Source organism: Carassius gibelio, chromosome A4 (assembly GCF_023724105.1).
Source record: "Carassius gibelio isolate Cgi1373 ecotype wild population from Czech Republic chromosome A4, carGib1.2-hapl.c, whole genome shotgun sequence".
In the NCBI taxonomy this organism is placed as follows: Eukaryota; Metazoa; Chordata; class Actinopteri; order Cypriniformes; family Cyprinidae; genus Carassius; species Carassius gibelio.
The window spans coordinates 9,115,019-9,141,463 of NC_068374.1; the positions used below are offsets into that span (position 1 = coordinate 9,115,019).

The 26,445-nt window shown below is 36.2% G+C and overlaps 1 protein-coding gene and 2 long non-coding RNA genes across 3 annotated transcripts in view; 2 read left to right on the plus strand and 1 right to left on the minus strand.

Annotated features, from left to right (window-relative positions):
- Positions 1-15,698, plus strand: part of LOC127971319 (uncharacterized) — a 39,768-nt gene extending 24,070 nt beyond the window's left edge. The window contains exon 3 of the long non-coding RNA XR_008156785.1: positions 15,638-15,698. This is a non-coding gene — a long non-coding RNA (uncharacterized LOC127971319). The remainder of the gene's footprint in view (positions 1-15,637) is intronic.
- On the plus strand, positions 6,926-8,854 carry LOC127971314 (uncharacterized). Its single transcript, XR_008156784.1, has 5 exons — positions 6,926-7,212; positions 7,818-7,964; positions 8,055-8,349; positions 8,435-8,619; positions 8,731-8,854. It is a non-coding gene; the product is annotated as an uncharacterized LOC127971314 (long non-coding RNA).
- On the minus strand, positions 7,898-8,934 carry LOC127971279 (uncharacterized). Its single transcript, XM_052574175.1, has 2 exons — positions 8,713-8,934; positions 7,898-8,617 (listed from the first exon to the last, which is right to left on the minus strand). The coding sequence occupies exons 1-2, from the start codon at positions 8,932-8,934 to the stop codon at positions 7,925-7,927; spliced, it is 915 nt and encodes a 304-aa protein (XP_052430135.1). The 3' UTR covers positions 7,898-7,924.
- Positions 15,699-26,445: the final 10,747 nt, after the last annotated feature.

The window sequence follows — 26,445 nt, forward strand, 5'->3', positions numbered from 1 at the left end:
GTTTGACAAACTGCGCGTCTAATTGTCAGGTGTTTCTCTTGGTTTCCGCAAACAGCTTCGGCTATTGACCTAAACAAGCAATTACCATCTCCTTTAATACACTTTGTTTTGCACGGTACTCCTAAAGAAGAAGAATGTGTATCTAGAACACCAACGCTTTCATTAGTCAGTCGTAAACGTGCACACAGAGCGTCCTTATCTGCTTTATTTAATGGTTTGAAACTGAATTCAGCATTCACTGTATCTCCGATGATGATGACATCATCCAATGATAAATTCGCTTCCTGATCTGCAGAGTTTAAACTCAACTCGGTATTCACTGGGTCTGCAATAATGACATCATTCAACGTGCTAACATTTGCAAGTTTTGACTCAGTTTGCACTCGTCTCTTTTTCTTACTTGAATCCAAGTATGTCTGATCCAGTTTGTGCGCACTTGCTTGCTTTTCTCCACGTCTGCGTTTACCGTTGTCTTTGATACACTTACAGTGCTCCGCTGTGCTTGTAGCTAAATCATGCGCGACACCTACTTTCTCTTTTTGTTTACCATGTTCTCGCACACACTCGTGATCCTCCACTGTGCTTCTGGGTGAAACATGACTGGCACTGGCTTCCTGATCAGACTCAGAACTTGTCTCAATAGTTGTGGTCTTACCAATTACCGTTGCTTTCACAGACGTCACTTCAAAATCTGTTCCCTGGGCATTCAGTGACATGGCAAGATTAGTAACATGATCAAACAACATGTATATGTCATCACAATAGACTACAATGCTTCTTCCATTACCTTCAGGCATACCTTTACCATTACGTGAATGGGGATCGACTACAGCAAATGTTGACCCTGCCTTTATCACTGCACAGATGTACTCTTTAATGTTTAACAAACATGCACCACACTGAAGCAGAGCCCTCTGTAGAGCTTCTTCTATAGTCATGGACACATCTCGCAATGATTCATCATAAAAATCAACACCAAAAACACCTGAGAAAGATTCTCCATGCTTTATTAAAAATGTTGTGTTATCAAGTGTGTGTAGTCGTGGCAGTTCTGCAACAGAAATATGACCTAGCCCTGTTCGATTGTTGATCTGCCCCTGCAGTCGCATTGATGTGTACAGCTCATCTCCATGGAACAGCACAGCATTCAGGTCCTCTGTTGTCCACGTCAGCACATCCTTCAGCACACTCACCATGACTGCTGTGATACTGTTCACTGCACACTGACGGTTTCTGTTCCAGCCAAACCGAGCATCACCCTGATGGAAGGAACCACGTACGACTTTCTGAGGGAAATAATCAGAGTTGGTCACAAGTGAAGCTCTAGTAACATCACTCCAGCGTTTCTTAGAAGATTTCTCAGAAGAATTTTCACAAGTTTTGGGAGCCTTACGGCAGTAATTTGGACAAGTATTTGCATCAGAGGAATTTTCACAAGTTTTCTCAGAGGAATTTTCACAAGTTTTCTCAGAGGAATTTTCACAAGTTTTCTCAGGGGAATTTTCACAAGTTTTCTCAGGGGAATTTTCACAAGTATTTGCATCAGAGTTTTCAGTAGGTGCCTTTTTTGGTAGAGGACAGATATCCTCTACCAAGTCTATGAAGGAGCTGAGCGTGTGACGCTCAGCATTCCTCTTCTTGGCTGCCTGGGAGCGACGGAAACCCTTTCCACGTGGCATCTGCAATGACATAAAAACACAACAGAGAATATTATTATATTATTACACACCATTACTCTGTGTGTTGCATTGATGGCTACTATGAGACATATTGCAATAAGCTAAATTGATATTAAAATATCACATTAAAAACTGTGAAATGTGCTAAATTACATGCAATTAATTTTGTAAATGCAATGCATGTTGGAGAACATATTATTGTTACTACAAGTAAACCTATTTCTGTTTATGCTATTTTAACCAGTTGGCAATACAGTCTCTGAAGCATGACACAAACCTATTACTCACCAAAAAAAACAAAAAACAAAACCTGACACTTTCGTCAGGTAAACATGTCTAAACACTTGCTCATATATCTAATACAACACATAGGCTTAATTTCACAGAGAAGCCTTACAGTTTGCATTAACTGAAGTAAGGCCTAATCTAATTTTTATGTAGCTCACCAGATATTACGGTCTAAACTGCTTTCACTTAAAACCACTCGCACATAAATTTTACTATAGTACCAACTTAGCCCTTATCTTTGAAACAAAGCATAGCATAAAATATCTGACATGTTTCTATGCATTCTACACCAGAGAAATCAAGGTATGACATGATTAACACACAATACAATAACAGTGGTTAAAATGCTGATTTATATGGATTTAAATATTCTGGGAAACATTTGGAATCATGTAATCATGTATGTTAAAATCTACTGATTTAGGATATTTTAATCTAAAAATGATACATTTGTTTTTATTAATTTTTATATTTAACAATGAGAGATAAATAAATACAAAATAAACTAATTTTAACACACAAAATTCCATCCTACAAAACATACATTTCAACTTTGTGACAAGTTGCATTGACACTAAACAGTACACCGCATGTCAGATTTCACTTACCTCAGCACTGCTCCATTCATTCCCCATTTCACATAAAAGACAACAAACATAAATTAGTCAATACTGCTGCATTCCATCATAAATTGCAATCCATTATGTTACTTTTCACACATTGCAATATGTTAGACTGATATCAGATTATCATATTAAGATATAACATTAGATTAAAAGCTGTGATTTCTGTTGCTAAATGACATTAAATTAATTTTTCAAACATTGTATGGTAAAGAAAATGTATTACAGTTACTACAAACAAACCTATTTCTGAATATGCTATGTTAGCCACTTGATATTGTAGTGTTATGTCTGAAGCATTGCGCAAACATGTTATGCACAATAAATCACGATAACTAGACAGTAAGACTAACCATGTTAAACTAACAATCATTTGTTTTCTGTCAATAAATGTATCTAAATAGTTTTCTACCTGTATAATATATAGTTGTTTTTTTAGAAAGCTTACATTTTACCTTAATCTAACTAAAGCCTAACTTTTAAAATTTTCTACACTACTGTGCAAATCTTTTAGTCATATTATATGAGACATTTCAACTCAATCTGACCAATATTGTACGTACTTAGTCTGTTGCATGTATAATTTAACTTACCTCAGAACTGCTCCATTCGTTCCCCATTGCACATAAAAAGACAACAAACATAAATTAGCCAACAGTGCTACATTCCATTAAATCATTCAATTAAATACATCTCATATTCCCTTAACCAATCTAATTTAACTTCTATAATCTTTAGCATTTATTTTATCAAGCACATTCATAGTCATTGTCCAAAATCAGCCTCGTTTAATTAACAGGGACATTGTAACATATATCTGTGACATATTGTTTGAATAAACAAATACAGAATTACAAATAATATTATAAACTTTGCCGTAATGCAATACAAATTAATTGTACTTAAATTAAAATGCAGCATTGGAACAACCGCGATTACTTTATACTTTACAAACATCAAAAGTATCACCCGCAATGTGATAAATACATACAAATTTGCACGTATTACAAATAGCTAAATCTCACCAGTCCTCTATTGGTTTACAGCAGTGAAAACGAACCGTCCGGAAACAACTGACTAAACTGAACTGACTGTTCCTATTCTCTATTAGTAAACACGATGACGTTTTTCTGGCGGCGGAAAGATTCCTCTGACCGCTTCTCTAACGCTAGCTATAATTACAGATGATTAACGTTATATTAATCGTCAGTTTGTTGTTTACACACATGCACATAGACATTTCATGCACGTCATAGTCGTGAGATGTATAAAAAAATAGATGCATAACACAAACCATAATTCATAACAAAAACAATACTTTATTTATGCAAACGCGAGCAGTTTTGACGATAATTTCTGTCTAGTCTGCGCATTGTATAGCGTTTATCCACAGCTGTCGTCGGGGTTTTTGTCTGCCAGTGGCAGCACGTGTTAAAATATCACATTTGAGCCTGCACTACGTAGATTCTGGCACACAGCAACACAATAAAATAATATTTTAAGCTCCTCATGCAGTCGCATCTGTGCTACTTTGAATATGGCCGCCTCCACTTTTTCATTAGTTTAGCTCGACATAGTCATAATCAGCCATCCATACAATTAAACTAGCACAGGATTACAAAAAACAAGATTAATACTTTCAGTTAGTAATAAAATACATAACATTAGTTTCTGTACTTCGCCGAATCCGATCGGATACTTTCACTACGTCTGAAGTACATAACACACGCCACATAGGATAATTTTACGATAACACGTTTTTAATACAACGAGGCCATACAGCGATAGCTGCCTCAGAAACTGTACATCTCTTATTCAATAAAAAAAGAATGCCTAATTAACAAAAATAACCATACAAACGGACAAACAAACATCAAATTACTTAAAACATTAGCATTAATATTATGGATGACCAAAAATAAAGAACTAATTAACCAGATTAAAATCAAACCACGAGAGCACATTTCTTACCTTCGAAGGTACAACACAAAATGGCGGCCCCTAAAAGCGACGTCACTTCCTTCTTCTTCTTCTTCGTCTATGTATTTTAATGGCGGATGGCATACAGCTTGGTGGTGCATTACCGCCACCTATTTATTATTCGTTAATCAATTAAACGAATCTGTAGCGTCAATTTTATTGAATAACAGTTCTTATCGGTTGGTGACTCTTGTAATATGCGGAGAAAATAAACCTAATACAATCTACAATCTGTTTAAATCTAAATATTTTCTCGGATTTTTATGCAAAAATTTAGTTTTAATATGACATAAATACTTATCTGTAAAGAAATTTGTGGAATGTTTTTAGCTTTAGCGTTTTGACTTTGTTCAGTACGCCGAGTATGAATGCAATTTCCACAGATATTGCATAAATTATGTTTACATTAAAGCATGTAAATTATAGTTTGATATGACTTAATTAATTAAACTAGCCTTGGCAATAAATGAGATACAAGTAAAAGTTAATAGTTGCTTTCACAGAACTCGTTATTTAAACGATGTGCTGCAGACATCACAGTAACTCAACTCCCTCTACTGACTTTTCAGAAAATGCACTGCAAACCCATTACAACACACTCAAGTAGTCTAAATAAAACACACACACACACACACACACACACACATATACATTATATATATATATATATATATATATATATATATATATATATATATATATAATTTTTTTTTTTTTTTTTTTCTGGACATGATTTAAACTTGGTCAATCATGCACATTCCTTGTGTATACTTCTATGAATCATCTACACCATTTAGTCCACATCAGTGATTTCAGAAACATATAGGTATTTTATAAACATTAAAAATAGACGTGAGAAAATGGCTGTTAAGTATTGATTTTTTTTTTATTATATTTGTACTGATTATAATAATCATGGTTCTACATTACAATATAATTTCAAAACTTGGTGTTAGGTTGTTTAATGACACAATCATATAACAGAATTATGTGGGAAAAAAGCTACTTTACCCTTTCAACTTCCATTCCAAAAAAACAAACAAAAAAAAAAACCTGTCTTCGACAATTTATATAGCAGCATTTCAAGAAAAAAAAAAATCAACTGCTCTCATCCAAATGTAAACTCTACCATATTTAGTTGCCAGACTACTGGAACCTCAAATGCAACTGGGTTCTACAGTCTACAGTCAGTAAAAAATCTAAACTTAAATGCTGTTAGAAATGTTATAACAGGCCAGTATTACCTCGTATATCAATGAACCAAAGCAAAAATCATAATCAATACACACACACACATACAAAAAAAAAAGGATAACTAAGCACAAAATAATGGATTTGCCATAGCCATTCCTGTCCACAGACCTGAACCCTATATGGAAAACATAAGAAGAGAGTTCATCAACATGAAGCTGGGAATCTGAAGTGTCTGCAGTGATTCTGTAAAAGGGAATGTCCTCAGGTCTCTAACTGTCCCTAGGCATCCATGCAAAAGAAGACAAGTCAGTGTGTTCTATTGGTCATAAAACTGTCCAGGCCAACATCCCAATGCACCAATGTCTTCAACTGGGGATCTCATAAAACCTGCAATAAAAATAGTACAATTTAAATTCCATGGTACATAACCAATATAACAAAGCTGCCCAATCCTGTTTCTAAAGATCTACCTCCCAGTAGAGCCTATGTCTAACTCTAATTCAACACACTCCTGTATAATTATCAGCTGCTCCTAAAAATGTTTATTACCTGCTTTGAGTATGGAGCTGAACTTTGCAAGAAGGTATACCTATAAGATTAGGATTGGTAACACCTGCATGATATACTATCTCAACTGGTATCTGTTATTACAAAGTATTATTCCAAGTTTAATTTCACTTCAGCTTAAAAGAAAACAAATACAACGATGGACAACTAAAATCCATGTTTGTTACATAGGAACACCTTTCACTAATGTGCTATGAACTAGATTTGTCCACAAATTCCTCTGTGATAGTAAAAGAAAACACATTAATAACAATAAAATGGTATATCCCCATGCGGTTTTTTAATAATCTGACTATAGTACTTTTTAAAACGTATCATCTTTAAATTGGCTTAATAATAATAGCCTTTGCTATCTGGCAAGACCTTACGAGAAAGGCATAAAAGTAGCTTTTTATGTTAATTTACAGTCATTTACTTTGCTTACAACTGCTTATTTATTGTTTGAAATTTGAATTAAAACTTACAGAAACTGAAAGCTTACACTTTGTTTCGTATCACAAGCAGAGTTGCCATTTTTGCGTGAAATTTACACGGGCAACGTCAAAGCCTGAGACACAGCGTCAAAGCTTTTCTCTGGCAACCCTGTTTGATCAGATGACCAAATACAGTGCACACCTTATTAATAAAACACACATACAGACAACAGCCCAAAATATGAACATATTGCTACCTTAAAAAGCATTCGGGTAAACAACTTCTGGTTTATGGTATGTTCCGAAATGCATGATCAACTTGGATCACATGTGCATTAATAACAAATCACATTACAGCTTTGACGTCATTGAACTGCCGTAAGCTGAATTTGACCTGTCGCAAAGGTCGCAGAGTACATTGCAAATGTTAGAAACGGCAGATATCTGAAAGCGTGCAAGATGTTCAGCGTAAGACCCACACCGTTCAATATTTTAACCTCCGCTATGTTTTAGTTAGTTCATGAAACATAAAATAAGTATAATGTATATCTGTATACACATAAACCCAATAGGCCTTACACCTTCATGCTACTACTAGCCATGTAGCCAATCTTGATTTCTTTTTTTTTAAAAAATAATACTTTAATATACCAATTTCATTTTCAATTTATATTTTAAATTACGTCTACTTTAAGCGCTGTACCATACTTATTAACATATTAACTTACTGCAACGCTTAACTAATTTTGTATTTAAATTATATCTACCTATTAAAGTTACTATTAATATTTTATTTATACAATTCATAAACAACTGTCAGATTAAACTGAAAACGTATAAATCCACAGAATACAGAAATAACGTTAGATGAAACCTCATTTATTACAAACTTAAAATGAGTACTTATTGGCAGTTCACATACAGCTTTGGCACATGGAACATTCAATGAAAACCATTAACATCAGTCCGGTAGCGTTTCAAACAAAACAAATACTGAGAACAAAGACTAACACTAACAGTGCACTATGAAATAATTTGTACTAGAAACAGTAATTTTTTGTGCATATTACCAGTTGCCTCGCTGAACGTGCTAAACAAGAGCGGCAGCTTCCCAATCTTCCACAACTTGCGCAGCTTCACCATCCGTCACTGTGCTGCCGTCGTTAGCAGCGACCAAGGATTAGTCCACACGATTTTGTGAAAGGGGCTGAATTAACGAGGTAATTAAGGAATTGTTATTAACGCAGATTTCTACCTCTGGCAAATTAAGGAAATGCTCCTCAATGGTTTCCACGTCATTTTCTGAATAGGCGACGCGGTATCTGGCCAGGTAAGCGTTGATGCAGGAATCGGTCACCGTCAGCGAATGTTCCTGCTGGTCAGCGGTGAGAACTATCGTTCCTCCGTATGTTAAGCCGTAGACCGATGACCGCTGCAGCAGGTTGCAGGCATCACACCTGTGAGTAATGAAGTTGGCAGAAATTTGATTTTGAAGACCGTGGCACCTCGGACAACGATGTCTGGCTCGGATTTGAACCCCGGAGACCACACCGCGCAAAGACGTAGAAGCAGCGCCGTCATCGGGATCATCCCTGCCCTCATCAGGTACGTCCAGTTGGGTTATCTCCACGACTCGAGTAGATGGAGTTGTGGTTAAACGAATAACCCCTTGCATCTCTCTCGTTGCCAGGTTGGAAAAGCAGTAGGATTTGGAGACGTCGACCTGGGATATTAGGCTATCCCACAAGGTAAGCTTGATTTCCCCCGTAGTGTCAGCGACCCATATCTCCTTCAGCTCACATTCCTCCCGGTTAACCAAGACGATTTTACTAAGTGCAGCACGGGACAGGACCTTAGCTTCCAGCTCGCCTACCTGTAAGCATAAAAATTATAATTTAGCTGCTGAGTAGATCTAATAGCCTAACGTAGACTTTTTTTTTAATATAAGATATGCTATAGTGTACTCACATTTTGTCTCGGTCCTAGCGCTTTGACGGCCGCTACATCCATCCTCCTGCTGCCCGAAGGTGCTATCCGGGAGAACGGTACGGTCACTACGTCAAGGCTTGTTGTTTTAGAACAGATCACGTCGAATCCGTCTGGATCGGAGAAACCTGCAGGACGAAATATCTGGTTAAGTTTATAATTAAATTGAATAACTTGAACATCCAAATTGAAAAGCACCATCATTTTTACTGTGCATTAGAGTCTACTTTTACACATTTTCGTAAAGTCTAAACTTTAACACTTTAACTGTACACAACAATTATAAAATAGATACGAAAAAATCCTTAATACAGTAGTCAATAATGTGTTTTTTTCTTTAGACATGTTCTAGGCTGTGACACTTACTGAGGCTGCGGCGAACATTCTTCAGCTTCACTGCCGTCCCGTTCTTAGAGGCTTGCGAAAACGCGGTTAATTTCTCCAATGAAAAACTAACAACTCTGTATCATAGCAGTAAAATACTTGCTGTTTTTTTTTGAGCTTTTTGCTGGAGACACGCTATGAAGATAGCCTTCTACGGCAGAATCCTCCACTTTGCGCACTTTTGCGGGGCTGGCCATGGTCAACTTGCTTCTCCGGCGTCCGTGGAGCAATGGTAAGAAATCCGGAGCCGACGACGTGTATATGACCATGTATTATTACTAAATTACTTTGAACTTGCATGATATCAAAGCAATGTTTTTATTTTACCTAAATAACAAAGCTCCGACCAAGACCCAAACATCGTCTTAGCTCTGACACCTGTGAATGTTGAAGTATTTGGCATTAAATGTAGGCTCTTATTGCAGAACGTGCAGACTTGTTATGTCTAGTTCCAGTCGCTTTGATGTCAGATTTTAAACCTATATAGCCTAACGTTAGATTTGAGGCCTGTGTTAAAGAAATAATCTGCCCTTTCAAAATTGCAAACTTTTATAGGCTAAGTGTCTAATAAATTGCAATTACAAATCTAATGCTTAAATGTGTAATAGGCTACGTACAAAATAAATAGCTTAAATTGCTTTGTCAAATGTCTATTTAGGCGACATGCTAAAATCATTCTCTGCAAGAAAATAGAAAATCAAATTTAATAATAATAATAATAATTAAAAAAAAATACATTTAGGGGTATAAAATTAACATTATTCGATAATCATAGCCTCCGTGTCTGCGCCGAATGACAAGTGTTTCCGCTGATTGATCTACCGAACATCAAAACGTGCCGGCATCAATTGTTTTTCATTACACGCAACACAATAGTTACCCGCTTTCAGCTGTTTACGGATTTTTAAATGTTAAACTGTCTGCTTCTCATGAACCAATCTCATAGTCGCCGTTGAAAACACGCGTGCAAAGCCAGTGATTTTCAATTCTGTTTCTCGAGTCCCACTGCTCTGCACATTTTGCATGTCTCCCTTATCTGAGGTAGGCGCTAAACATTTGAGTCCATGGAGCTCTTTCCTAGTTAGCTGATGATCTGAATCAGGTGTGTGAATTATTGACGCATACAAAATGTGCAGAGCTGTTGTTGTCCCCAGCAACAACTTTGAAAACCACTGTACAAATCCAAAACGCGCTTATTACATTTATTTACATTTTACATTAAATGCAATAGTCGTCCATTAATTCCAGTGAGTGTAGGAATTGCACAGAACTTAATCTTAACCCTTAAACTTTTTTTTCTTTTTTTATTAACGCTGTCAAATAACAAAAGTAATTAAAAGAGAAAATGAAATGAATTTGTTGTTTTTAATAAAGTGTTTTTTTATTTTTTTATTTATTTATTTTTTATTATTATTATTTGACGTCATAGTGCTTGACAGTAGGGTTCATTGAAATCTGCTTAAAACTGATAATCGGTGATCCCCGCGAAATTCATACTGGTTAGAAAAGTGTCCGAGTTATGTCCGTCTCGCTCTGATTTCATGCTGACAGTGACATGTGCCAAAACACTCTCGCAACCTCGAAGCGGCTGTGTCGGATTGTGCAGTCCAGCGCGGTTGCTCTCCACCGACTGCGCTGATCAAAACCGTAATGAGGAACAATTGACTGACAGCACAGTTTCATCTTTATTGGTTAAGACAACCATGACAGCGCGATCTCTTCTAAAATATTTAATGTATCTGATATTATGCTAATATACGCTATTTAATCTATGTATTTAAATTATGCAGAGATGTTCCCAGACAGTGTAGTCTTTATATAATTGATCTCTTATTTCTATACAAATCTAAAATACCCTACATATTTTTATTAAAGTAAAATGTATGATTAAATATGCATAAATCTGTAAGAATAATCAGCTTATGTTATAGTTCAAAATTAATTTACAAATAATAATGTAAATCTTATGAATTGATTGTGCAAATTGTATTAAAGACTAAACAACTAAAAAGTCTGTACCTTTTTTTTTGTACACTATTTCTAAAATACTTTTAGTAAGAAGAGATTGCACAGACATAAATTTAATATTTATAAAACTATTTTTTTAAAGACATCAAACCTTTTAAAATATAAAGTGTGTGTGTGTGTGTATATATATATATATATATATATATATATATATATATATATATATATATATATATTTCTTGCAGGCTGCGTTGTCAAATGAATCCTGTCAAACCTAAAACTTTTATAGTCAAGCTGCAAAAATGAAAAACAGTGTGTACACACACACACACACAAAATATATAATATATTGTCTTTGTTTTATAGATGCACCAATGAAGAGGACACACTGCTGCGAAGGCTCTGCTAATTTCTGAAATAGACTCTCACTGCAGACCACAACATCCAGGGGGCGTTGTTAGATCCAGATCCAACCAATCCCTCGTTATATTTACCTAAACCTACTCCTAATCCCTAAACTCACCCTTCACTCCTAAACCCACCCTTCTCCAGTCCCTTCTCCACTCCTAAACCCACCCATCTCCACTCCTAAACCCAACCATCTCCACTCCTAAACCCACCCATCTCCACTCCTAAACCCAACCATCTCCACTCCTAAACCCACCCATCTCCACTTCTAAACCCACCCTTCTCCAGTCCCTTCTCCACTCCTAAACCCACCCTTCTCCAGTCCCTTCTCCACTCCTAAACCCACCCATCTCCACTCCTAAACCCACCCTTCTCCAGTCCCTTCTCCACTCCTAAACCCACCCTTCTCCACTCCATACAACCACACCCCTTTTATGTTGTGGTCTGCAGCAAGTCTTACTTGGATATTTCAGAACTTATCAGAGCTGACTGCTGCAGAAAGTCTCTGACCGATGGGTGGTCTCACCATCTGTCTGTAAGTTACAACTTGCAAAATACTAAATATTATTTGCACCATTACATTACATAAGGTTATAATGAGAGACTGAATTTCATAACATTTAAACAACTTTTGGTATTGTATTTTAAGACCGCTACTGGATCATGTTATTCAACTTCCCTTTACTTCACAGACAGCTTATGTCCCACCAGCTATCTTCTGAACAAATGCTATCATTCAGCCATCAGATGGCACTTGCAATCATATGACATTCACAATATGTTTTTCTTTGCAGCATCTGCAGTCAAAGAAAAGAGTCCCATGGAGCCAGCTGTGGTTCAAAAACCATCCTTGAGGTATTTTTATATTTCAGTTTGACATCTAAATACCCACATCTTCAATATTAAGCATCTTGTATTCTGCCTTCTTTCCTGTATGTTTTTTTTTTACACTTCCAGGATTTGTGGAATATACAGTATTTTGTATTTGTATGTCAATGTGTTTGTAAATATCGTAAATATTTTAAATATATTGTAAATATCATTTATTATGTAAATTGTTTTAATTCTCAAAGTTGATATCATTTTAAAACCATTTTTGTACATCAAGCTGTTGTTGGTAAATCATTTTTCTCCCCACAAAACAGTCCTGCATACTATGTATGAATACAATAACAATATCCAAAATGTAATTGTTTTTATTTATTATTCTTATAAATTGTTGTGATATTAACACAATACATTTAACATCTATAAAATTACACTCTTCTCCTATAGTAATGCCTGCATAATATTCCGGTCCATACGTACAGTGTCTTAAACACAACTAAATTACAAATAAGTTTCATTATCACACAGATGAAGCTATCCCTCAATTTATGACAAGGCTCCTTATGATCCAGCACATATAAAATTAGGAAAGTAGATCTTACATGAAAATGTATTCCTATACAAAACAAAGAGTTAAACAATACTGTACATAAAATATAAGAACAACATATGGGCAAAATGTATACATTCACAGAATTTTTGAAGAAAATGTGAACAATTGTCCAAGGTGAGACAAACATGGTACAAATAGGGTGTCAATATCCAGTAAAACACTTCAGAAGAATGGAGCAAACATGTCACAAATTTCTTTGCAATTAATTATTTTACATTTTTTGATTAACTGATGTTTATTCAAATTATCACCAGCAGACATACCTAATAAATCAACCAGGGGGTGGGTGTGTGTGTGTGTGTGTGTGTGCGTGCGTGCATGCCCACACATTTTGTTTTATATAGATATTTAAAATAAATGATAGGTGATACACAACTTGCAACAAGACTTCTTTTCTTAAATTTCTATGTCATTTTTTTTTCAGGTTTCATTGCAATCATAATCTGGCATAATAGTAAACATTATATATGTATGAATAAATTGTTAAACTTCCACTCAATGTGATCTTAAATGCTTGAACAGTAATATTAAATAATAGTAATATACATTTTTGTAGATGAATCCATCATCGAGACAATGAACTGTAATGTTTTAGTCTTTAGTGAGCCCATTAGTGGTCTTCCGGTGACATCTAGTGGTCGTAAATGCAATTTATCATACAACACTGTCTCTTTAACCTTTATAACTGTTATATGTTGTTGTTTTTTGCCCAATTTGTCTTAAATTGTGTATGCTTCTTTGGAATGAAATTATGCATAATTTTACTATCTAGATAATAGTACTGCACTGATTTTAAATAACCTAGATATGGCTGACAGTAAAAGAATAGAACAGGATTACAGACACACACAAACATGAAATGTTTAAACTAGTATATTAATACTCAATAAGCATGCTTAAACCCACACACAGATGCACACATTTTGTTATATATATATATATATATATATATATATATATATATATATATATATATATATATAGATAGATAGATAGATAGATAGATATTTGAAATAAATGATGGGTGATAAAACCTATTGCAAGTCTTCTGTTTTTATGGGCTTCTATGTCATTTTTCAGGTTACATTGCAAAAATAATCTGGCATAATAATAAACATTAGATATATCTGTATGAATAAATTTGTAAACTTTGACTCAGTGTGATTTTAAATGTTTGAACAGTAATATTAAATAATAGTTATATACATATTTCAAGATAAATCCACAGCAAATCCATAAACTGTAATGTTTTAGTCTTAAGTGAGCCCATTAGTGGTCTTCCACTGCCATCTAGTGGTTATAATTGCAAGTTTTTATTCAACACTGTGCTTTATAAATATTAGTGTTCTTTTTTACCTAATCTCTCTTAAATTTTGCATGATTGTTTAGAAAAAATACAGATCTAATGCATGTGTGATTATATTACCCCTTTTATTTTTTTGCAGTTCATTCACAACAGCCATTCACAACAGAAATCTTTTGTTTTTTAGGCCATTTTAACTGTTATAGCACCAGCTATTTTCTGATCTTAATGAAACTTTGCATGCTTGGTGGGTCATCTTTCACATGTTATAACCAAGTTTCATAAAGTTTTGAGTTTTTGTTTCAGTTTTATAGGCTTTAGGTTACATGTGGCCACGGCCCTTTCCTAAATGACCTCTTATAGCTAACCAAAGGACAAAATGCAACATATTTTTGAAAATTATTGATCTAGAGAGTCCAGAGAATATTATTGCAGTGGTTTGATCAAGACTGAACAAAAAACCAGGTGACCCAAAACATTCAAATTCGTGGACCAATTTTACGAAAAAGGCTATAACTCGGGAACAAAATGAGATATCTTCACCAAACTCAGGACTCATATGCATGAACAAAAACTTTAGTCAAATTATAATTTTTTTTCCATATCTGCCACTTAGTGGCGCTACAGGATTAAAAAAAATCAAATGGCTATAACTAAGCAACCGTTGATCCAATCAACTTGAAAATTGATATGGCCCAATGTGGCACAAGTGCTCTATGAGGAATTTCACTTATCTTAAAAAACATGGCCGCCATTGGCCAAACAACTTTAAGCACCTATTTGACAAGGTTAATGGAAGTCGATCGGAACGAAACTCGGTGGGCATGTTCGACTCATTGCCCTAAAGGTCTGTAAGTATTTTGAAAGAAATTGCCCACAACATTGTCACCTCCCACAGAACACAACAAACCAATTTGATTACAGCGCCAACTATTTTCCAAAAATGATAATGCATCATTTTACTGGAGTTTTACTGGCTGTTTCAATTACACTCTTCCAATAATTGCTTTTCTTACTCGTTGCATTTGGACTGATGCTCCATGCCATGCTTAGCTCCTCGCTGTGGAACTTTTATTAACGATTTTCAGCCATTTCAATTACAATCATGCAATTATTAATTTCATTATTCATTGTTGCATTTGGTCTGATGCTACATATGCTTAGCTCCTGATGTTGCCGCTGGAATGCTTGGCCCGTGATTGCTGCTTTCAGCTATATTTAGGGGCCAAGCACCGAAGGTGCGAGGCACCTATTGTTTTTGTTGGCGTTCTTATTAGGGGCCAAGCACCGAAGGTGCGAGGCACCTATTGTTTTTGTTGGCGTTCTTATTATTAGGGGCCAAGCACCGAAGGTGCGAGGCACCTATTGTTTCCGTTGGCGTTATTAGGGGCCAAGCACCGAAGGTGCGAAGGCACCTATTGTGTTTGTTGGCGTTATTATTAGGGGCCAAGCACCGAAGGTGCGAGGCACCTATTGTTTCTGTTGGTGTTATTATTATTCTGCTTCTTCTTCTTCTTCTTCTTCTTCTTCTTCTTCTTCTTCTTCCGCCGCAAGTCTATGGCAGCCCATAGAACCGATTGCGGGAAAGTTGTATAATTTGGCACACTGATAGAGGACAGTCCCAACATTAACTATAGCAAATTTGAAGTCTCTATCTCCTACTCTCTAGCGCCACCACTTGTCCAAACTTTCAATGTTTGTATGCTAATAACTTTTGAACCGTAAGCCAGAACATGGAAATTCTTTTTTCCTCTGAATCCTTGGCTCATGCCAAGTCGAATGAACCCCAAAATTCAAAAATCGCAAGGTTTAGTTTTTTCGCTATTTTCAATTATTCAAAAAACCTACTTTTTCGAACTCGTCCTAGACGGTTAGTCCGATTGCCACGAAAATTGGCTCAGATCATCTTCAGACCATGCTGGCAAAAAGTAATGGAATTCAAGTTGATTCGTCCAACTGTTGTCGAATGACACGTAAACAAATTTGACGAAAAGCACGCAAACATGCACGTGAGGCTATATCCCCGCTACGGTTTGTCATATTGCGACCAAACTTGGCGTGTGTTATAACAAGCATGAACTGAGACTACCTGCAGTGTTTCGACACAGCGCCACCTAGTGGTCAGGAGATATGAAAAATGCATATTTTGGCTTATAACTACTGAATGGTTTGGCCAAAAATCACACAACTGGTCTCTTTAGATTCAGTGAGTCATGTCGAGTCAAATGATATCCAATTTTCCTGTGTCGGCCATTTTAGGCGTCGGCCATTTTGAATTATGATTTAAAATGCTGTATTTTTTGAACGCAGCATCGTATCGTTTCGCAAATAATTACAAAAATATTCGGCTCCATGCCCTGAAGGTACTCAAAAAGTTTGGTGGCAGCGCCACCTTGTGGCCAATAGTTATAACGAAATATCACATAAATGCTAATAACTTTTGAATAAATTAGTCTATTAAAATTAAAATGGTCTCGCTATATTCTGTGGGTCATGCCGAGAGTATTGATACCAATAATGTGGAAATTGGCCTTACTTCCTGTCCGCCATTTTGCTTAATGTTGAAAACCTACTTTTTCGAACTCCTCCTAGACCGTTAGCCCAATTTTCACCAAATTTGACGTGAATCATCTTCAGACCATGCTGGCAAAAAGTTATGGATTTTGTGTCGATATACGTAACGGTTCTCATTTAGCGCATCAACGAATTTGCTGGAAGGGTGCCAAAATGCATTTGAGGCTGTATCTCTGCAACACTTTGACATATTTGCACCAAACTTTGTATGTGTCATCGCCACCTCACACTGACCATGCCACATAAATTTGGTAACAGCGCCACCTATTGGTCAAGAGTAATAAACCATTCATTAACCATGAGTAATTACACTTTTTAAAATGCTAATAACTTTTTATTGCATTAGCCTATTTGAAGGAAACTGGGCTCAAAATATTCCCTGGCTTATGCCGATAACATAGATACCAAATATACCACAGTAAGCTGAACTTCCGGTCCGCCATTTTGATTTATGTTGAAAACATACTTTTTCGAACTCCTCATCAACCGTATGTCCGATTTTCACCAAATTCGAATCAAATGATCTTCAGACTATACTGATTCAAAGTTATGGATTTTGAGTCGATAGACAAAACCGTTTTCGCATACCACATCGACGAATTTGAGGCACAATGAGAAAATGACACTTGAGGCTGTATCACTGGAATGCTTTGGCATATTGACACCAAACTTTGTGTGTGTCATTGAAAAGTCACACAGAGTACACCAAATTGATTTTATAACAGTGTCACCTATTGGTCAAGCTTGATAAGCCAAGTAATCATGCTACTAGAGGTGGTATTGGTCTTTTTTTTTTGCCATTTCAAATACAATAATTCCAAAATTGCAGTTATTGCTCATTAATGTATTTGGTGTGATGCTTCATGCGATGCTTAGCTCCTACATTTGCCGTTGGAATGCTTGGCCCCGTAATTGCTGCTTGCAGCTATATTTATTAGGGGCCAAGCACCGAAGGTGCGAAGGCACCTATTGTGTTTGTTGGCGTTATTATTCTTCCTCTTCTTCTTCCACCCCAAGTCTATGGTAGCCCATAGAACCGATTGCGGGAAAGTTGTATAATTTTGCACACTAATAGAGGACTGTCTGAACATTAACCGTAGCAAATTTGAAGTCTCTAACTCAAACTCTCTAGCGCCACCAATTGTCTAAACTTTCAAAAACTTGATGCTAATAACTCTTGAACCGTAAGCCACAAAATGAAAATTCTTTTTTCCTGTGATTCCTTGGCTCATGCCGAGTCGAATGGACACCGAAATTCAAAAATCGCAAGGTTTAGTTTTTTCGCTATCGTCAATTGTTCGTAAAACCTACTTTTTCGAACTCGTCCTAGGCCGTTGCACCGATTGTCACGAAAATTGAACCAGATAATCTTCAGACCATGCTGGCAAAAAGTTATGGAATTCAAGTTGATTTCTCAAACCGTTTCCGAATAGCTCATGAACGAATTCTTCAAAAAGCACGCAAACGTGAACGTGAGGCTATATCTCCGCAACGGTTTGGCCTATTGAGACCAATCTTGGTGGGTCTTATAACAACCATTCCCTGGGACTACCTGCAGTGTTTCGGCGCTGAGCCCCCTAGTGGTCAGGAGATATGAAAAATGCATGTTTTTGCTCATAACTTCTGAACGGTTTTGCCAAAAATCACAAAAGTGGTGTCTTTAGATTCAGTGTATCATTCCGAGTCGAATGATACTGAATTTTCCCAATTCGGCCATTTTGGGCGTCGGCCATTTTGAATTTAGTTGTAAATTGCTGTATCTTAAGAATGAAGTTCCGTATCGTTTCGCAAATAATTACAAAAATGTCCGGCTCCATGCCCTGAATGTACACAAAAAAATTGGGGGCAGCGCCACCTTGTGGTCAATAGTTATAACGATTTTTCGAAAAATGCGAATAACTTTTGCATACATTAGCCTATTGTAACAAAACTGATGTTGATAGATTCCTTGGGTCATGCCGAGAACACTGATACCCCATTTGTCAATTTTGGCAAAATTTCCTGTCCGCCATTTTGATTCATGTTGAAAACCTACTTTTTCGAACTCCTCCTAGACCGTTGCTCAGATTTTCACCAAATTTGATTTGGATCATCTTCAGACCATGCTGGCAAAAAGTTATGGAATTTGTGTCGATACACGTAACCGTTTTCAATTAGCGTACCAACGAATTTGCTGGAAAGATGCCAAACTGCATCTGAGGCTGTATCTCTGCAAAGGTTGGAGATATTTACACAAAACTTAATATGTGACATTGTCACATCACATTGACCACGCCACATCATTTTGGTCACAGCGCCACCTATTGGTCAAGAGTAATAAACCAATCAATAACCGCTAATTATTACATTTCCAATAATGCTAATAACTTTTGATTGCATTAGCCTATTATCATGAAACATGTCTCAAAATGTTCCTTGGGACATGCCGACAACATACATACCAATTATGTCATATTAAGCAAAACTTCCTGTCCGCCATTTTGATTCATGTTGAAAACCTTTTTTTTTAAACTCATCCTCAACCGTTTGTCTGATTTTCACCAAAATTGAATCAGATCATCTTCAGACCGTGCTGACAAAAAGTTATGGATTTCGTGTCAATAGACGAAACCGTTTTTGTACAGCGCTGCTTCAGATGTCAGGCATCTTCACAAAATGAGTCTGAGGCTATATCTCTGCAAAGCTTTGTTGTAATTAAGCCAAACTTGTGTGTGCCATTGTCTAACATGGAGAATAGGCTCACAGACACTCACACACAGAAATGAAATGGTTCAACTATTATATGAATAATCAATAAGCATGATTACACACACACACACACACACAGAGAGAGAAGTACATGCCCACACATTTTGTTGTATGTAGATATTTGAAATAAATTATAGGTGACACACAACTCACAGAAAGACTTCTTTTCTTACATTTCTATGTCAGGTTTCATTGCATTCATATTCTGACATAATAGTAAACATTTGATATACATGTATGAATAAATTGTTGAACTTTCACTCAATGTGATCTTAAATGCTTGAACAGTAATATTAAATAATAGTAATATATATTTTTCAAGATGAATCAATCATCGAGACAATGAACTGTAATGTTTTAGTCTTTAGTGAGCCCATTAGTGGTCTTCCAGTGACATCTAGTGGTCGTAAATGCAATTTATCATACAACACTGTCTCTTTAACCTTTATAACTGTTATGTTGTTGTCTTAATTTCATTCCAAAGAAGCATACGCAATTTATGTATAATTTCACAGTCTAGATAATAGTACTGCACTGATTTTAAATAACCTAGATATGGCTGACAGTAAAAGAATAGAACAGAATTACAGACACACACAAACCTGAAATGTTTAAACTATTATATTAATACTCAATAAGCATGCTTAAACCCACACACAGATGCACACATTTTGTTATATATATAGATAATTAAAATAAATGATGGGTGATAAAACCTATTGCAAGTCTTCTGTTTTTATGGGCTTCTATGTCATTTTTCAGGTTTCATTGCAATCATAATCTGGCATAATTATAAACATTAGATATATCTGTATGAATAAATTGGTAAACTTTGACTCAATGTGATCTGAAATGCTTGAACAGTAATATTAAATAATAGTAATATACATTTTTTCTAGATGAATCCCTCAACAAGCCCATAAACTGTAATGTTTTAGTCTTTAGTGAGCTCATTAGTGGTCTTCCGGTGACATCTAGTGGTTATAATTGCAATTTTTTATTCAACACTGGGTTTTGAAGCTTTATAAATATTACAGTGTTCTTTTTTACCTAATCTCTGTTAAATTTTGCATGATTGTTTAGAAAAAATACAGATCTAATGCATGTGTGATTATATTACCCCTTTTTTTTTGCAGTTTAATGCCATTCACAACAGAAATCTTTTGTTTTTTAGGCCTGTTTAAATGTTATCTAACCAAAGGACAAAATACAACATATTTTTTCAAAGTTATTGATCTAGAGAGTCCTGAGAATATTACTGCAGTGGTTTGATCAAGACTGAACAAAAAACCAGGTGACCCAAAACATTCAAATTCGTGGACCAATTTTATGAAAAAGGCTATAACTCGGGAACAAAATGAGATATCTTCACCAAACTCAGAACTCATATGCATGAACAAAAACTTTAGTAAAATTATTTTTTTTCCATATCTGCCACTTGGTGGCACTACAGGATGAAAAAAACCTAAAATGGCTATAACTAAGCAACCGCTGATCCAATCAACTTGAAAATTGGTATGGCCCAATGTGGCATAAGTGCTCTATGAGAAATTTCACTTATCTTAAAAAACATGGCCGCCATTGGCCAAACAACTTTAAGCACCTATTTGACAAGGTTAATAGAAGTCGATTGGAACGAAACTCGGTGGGCATGTTCGACTCATTGCCCTAAAGGTCTGTAAGTATTTTGAAAGAAATTGCCCACAACATTGTCACCTCCCACAGAACACAACAAAGCAATTTGATTACAGCGCCAACTATTTTCCAAAAATGATAATGCATCATTTTACTGGAGTTTTACTGGCTGTTTCAATTACACTCTTCCAATAATTGCTTTTCTTACTCGTTGCATTTGGTCTGAGGCTCCATGCCATGCTTAGCTCCTCGCTGTGGAACTTTTATTAACGATTTTCAGCCATTTCAATTACAATCATGCAATTATTAATTTCATTATTCATTGTTGCATTTGGTCTGATGCTACATATGCTTAGCTCCTGATGTTGCCGCTGGAATGCTTGGCCCCGTGATTGCTGCTTGCAGCTATATTTAGGGGCCAAGCACCGAAGGTGCGTAGGACCCTCTTGTTTTTGTTGGCGTTCTTCTTCTTCTTATTATTATTATTCTTCCGACTGGGGGTCTATGGCAGCCCATAGAACCGAATGCGGGAAAGTTGTAATGGTTTGACATTCTTATAGAGGACAGTGCCAACATTAAGTACACCAATTTTGGTGTGTCTAAGACATTCCCTCTAGCGCCACCAACTGTCCAAAATTTCACTTTAATTTTGTTAATAACTTTTTGACCGTAAGGCCAATCATCAAAATTCTTTTTTCATCTGATTTCTGAGCTCATGCCGATTCGATTGCACCATAGCAAATCATTTTCCGTCATAGAAATGTGGCCGCCATTTAGAATTTTTTTAAAAACCTACTTTTTCGAACTCGTCCTAGACGGTTTGTCCGATTCACACGAAAATTGAACCAGATCATCTTCAGTCAGTGCTGACCAAAAGTTATGCAAATCAAATTGATTCGTCAAACCGTTTTCGATAAACGCTCAAACAAATTTTACGTAACGCTTGCAAAAACAGTCGTAAGGCTGTATCTCGGCAACGATTTATTCTATTCTGACCAAACTTGGTACATGTCATAACAAGCATGACCTAAGGCTACATGCTGTGTTTCGGCGCAGCGCCACTTACTGGTCCAGAGATATGAAAAATTGCTATTTTTGCTTATAACTTTTGAACAGTTTGTCCAAAAATCATAACATTTGTCTTGTTAGATTCAGGGCTACATGCCAAGTCGACTGATATCCAATTTTACCATTTTGGCCATTTTGACTGTCGGCCATTTTGAATTTTGTGCTAAAATGCTGTATTTTAAGAACACATCAACGGATTGTTACGAAACTTGGTATGGGTCATCAGCACAATGTCCTGAAGGAGCGTGAGAAGTTTCGAAACAGCGCCAACTAGTGGTGATCTTTTTTTAAATGCTTATAACTTTGGGTGTGGTCGACTTATTTTCACCAGACTCATTAAATTGGACTCCTGAAACCTTACCGAGTCCTACGATACCAAACATGCTAGGTTTCGCCTTACGGTTTGTGTAGCGTTGTGATTTAGCGCTTAAAAAACATTTGGCTATATCTTCGAAACCGCTTGTCTGATCGAGACGAAACCACCATCAGAAGTTCGGAAACATAGGTCGATAGCTATATGCCAATGCCCAAATGCCAAAATATTGATAGTAAGGGGTAGTAATATTCAATCAAAGTCAAGAGTCAGTCATTTTTTACATGCTTTTTCATGTAAATGTCTATAACTCTGAAGTGAATTGAGATATTTTCACCAAAATTGACACACATATGTATGGGCTCACTCTGAGGACACATAAAACAAATGGTTGGACTGAGCCTCTTGGTGGCGCTATAATAGAACAAAACATGAAATTCCCATTGACTTCAATACAGTTTTGTGAAATAAAATGCTATACTAAACAAATGCATTTGTGTAATATTACGAAACTCAGAATGTGCCAACAACAACATCCCCTGAAGGTACTCAAAATATTTTGAAACACCTAGTGGTCAAGTTATAACTCAATTTACATAAAGGCTAATAACTTTTGAAAAGATCTGGCTATTGACATGACGCTGATCTTAATAGATTCCTTGGGTCAGGCCGAGAACATAGATACCAAGTTTTCCTTATTTGGCTGAACTTCCTGTCCGCCATTTTGATTAATGTTGAAAACCTACTTTTTCGAACTCCTCCTAGACCGTTAGTCCGATTTTCACCAAATTTGACATGGATCATCTTCAGACCATTCTGGCAAAATGTTATGGATTTCGTGTCAATATACGAAACGGTTCTCATTTAGCGCATCAACGAATCAGCTGGAAGGGTTCCAAAATGCATTTGAGGCTGTATCTCTGCAAAGCTTTGACATATTTGCAAAAAACTTTGTATGTGTCATCGTCACCTCACACTGACCATTTCAAACTAATTTGGTAACAGCGCCACCTATTGGTTACACGTGATAAGCCAATAAATCCTATTACTAGTTGTTGTGTTTATTGTTTTCAAGCCATTTTGCCTAAAATAATCTTAAAACTGTCTTAATTACTCATTCCTGCCGTTCATCTGAAGCTTGCTTCTGTAGTGCTTGGCCCCGTTATTGCTGCTTGCAGCTATATTTAGGGGCCAAGCACCGAAGGTGCGAAGGCACCTATTGTGTTTGTTGGCGTTATTATTCTTCCTCTTCTTCCACCCCAAGTCTATGGTAGCCCATAGAACCGATTGCGGGAAAGCTGTATAATTTGGCACACTAATAGAGGACTGTCTGAACATTAACCGTTGCAAATTTGAAGTCTCTAACTCAAACTCTCTAGCGCCACCAATTGTCTAAACTTTCAAAAACTTGATGCTAATAACTCTTGAACCGTAAGCCACAAAATGAAAATTCTTTTTTCCTGTGATTCCTTGGCTCATGCCGAGTCGAATGGACACCGAAATTCAAAAATCGCAAGGCTTAGTTTTTTCGCTATCGTCAATTGTTCGTAAAACCTACTTTTTCTAACTCGTCCTAGGCCGTTGCACCGATTGTCACGAAAATTGAATCAAATAATCTTCAGACCATGCTGGCAAAAAGTTATGGAATTCAAGTTGATTTCTCAAACCGTTTCCGAATAGCTCATGAACGAATTCTTCGAAAAGCACGCAAACGTGAACGTGAGGCTATATCTCCGCAACGGTTTGGCCTATTGAGACCAATCTTGGTGGGTCTTATAACAACCATTCCCTGGGACTACCTGCAGTGTTTCGGCGCTGTGCCCCCTAGTGGTCAGGAGATATGAAAAATGCATGTTTTTGCTCATAACTTCTGAACGGTTTTGCCAAAAATCACAAAAGTGGTGTCTTTAGATTCAGTGCATCATTCCGAGTCGAATGATACCGAATTTTCCCAATTCGGCCATTTTGGGCGTCGGCCATTTTGGATTTAGTTGTAAATTGCTGTATCTTAAGAATGAAGTTCCGTATCGTTTTGCAAATAATTACAAAAATGTCCGGCTCCATGCCCTGAATGTACACAAAAAAATTGGGGGCAGCGCCACCTTGTGGTCAATAGTTATAACGATTTTTTCGAAAAATGCTAATAACTTTTGCATACATTAGCCTATTGTAACAAAGCTGATGTTGATAGATTCCTTGGGTCATGCCGAGAACACCGATACCCCATTTGTCAATTTTGGCAAAATTTCCTGTCCGCCATTTTGATTCATGTTGAAAACCTACTTTTTCGAACTCCTCCTAGACCGTTGCTCAGATTTTCACCAAATTTGATTTGGATCATCTTCAGACCATGCTGGCAAAAAGTTAATTTGGAAAAAGGAATTTGTGTCGATACACGTAACCGTTTTCAATTAGCGTACCAACGAATTTGCTGGAAAGATGCCAAACTGCATCTGAGGCTGTATCTCTGCAAAGGTTGGAGATATTTACACAAAACTTAATATGTGACATTGTCACATCACATTGACCACGCCACATCATTTTGGTCACAGCGCCACCTATTGGTCAAGAGTAATAAACCAATCAATAACCGCTAATTATTACATTTCCAATAATGCTAATAACTTTTGATTGCATTAGCCTATTATCATGAAACATGTCTCAAAATGTTCCTTGGGACATGCCGACAACATGCATACCAATTATGTCATATTAAGCAAAACTTCCTGTCCGCCATTTTGATTCATGTTGAAAACCTTTTTTTTTAAACTCATCCTCAACCGTTTGTCCGATTTTCACCAAAATTGAATCAGATCATCTTCAGACCGTGCTGACAAAAAGTTATGGATTTCGTGTCAATAGACGAAACCGTTTTTGTACAGCGCTGCTTCAGATGTCAGGCATCTTCACAAAATGAGTCTGAGGCTATATCTCTGCAAAGCCCATTAGTGGTCTTCCAGTGACATCTAGTGGTCGTAAATGCAATTTATCATACAACACTGTCTCTTTAACCTTTATAACTGTTATATGTTGTCTTAATTTCATTCCAAAGAAGCATACGCAATTTATGTATAATTTCACAGTCTAGATAATAGTACTGCACTGATTTTAAATAACCTAGATATGGCTGACAGTAAAAGAATAGAACAGAATTACAGACACACACAAACATGAAATGTTTAAACTAGTATATTAATACTCAATAAGCATGCTTAAACCCACACACAGATGCACACATTTTGTTATATATATAGATAATTAAAATAAATGATGGGTGATAAAACCTATTGCAAGTCTTCTGTTTTTATGGGCTTCTATGTCATTTTTCAGGTTTCATTGCAATCATAATCTGGCATAATTATAAACATTAGATATATCTGTATGAATAAATTGGTAAACTTTGACTCAATGTGATCTGAAATGCTTGAACAGTAATATTAAATAATAGTAATATACATTTTTTCTAGATGAATCCCTCAACAAGCCCATAAACTGTAATGTTTTAGTCTTTAGTGAGCTCATTAGTGGTCTTCCGGTGACATCTAGTGGTTATAATTGCAATTTTTTATTCAACACTGGGTTTTGAAGCTTTATAAATATTACAGTGTTCTTTTTTACCTAATCTCTGTTAAATTTTGCATGATTGTTTAGAAAAAATACAGATCTAATGCATGTGTGATTATATTACCCCCTTTTTTTTTGCAGTTTAATGCCATTCACAACAGAAATCTTTTGTTTTTTAGGCCTGTTTAAATGTTATCTAACCAAAGGACAAAATACAACATATTTTTTCAAAGTTATTGATCTAGAGAGTCCTGAGAATATTACTGCAGTGGTTTGATCAAGACTGAACAAAAAACCAGGTGACCCAAA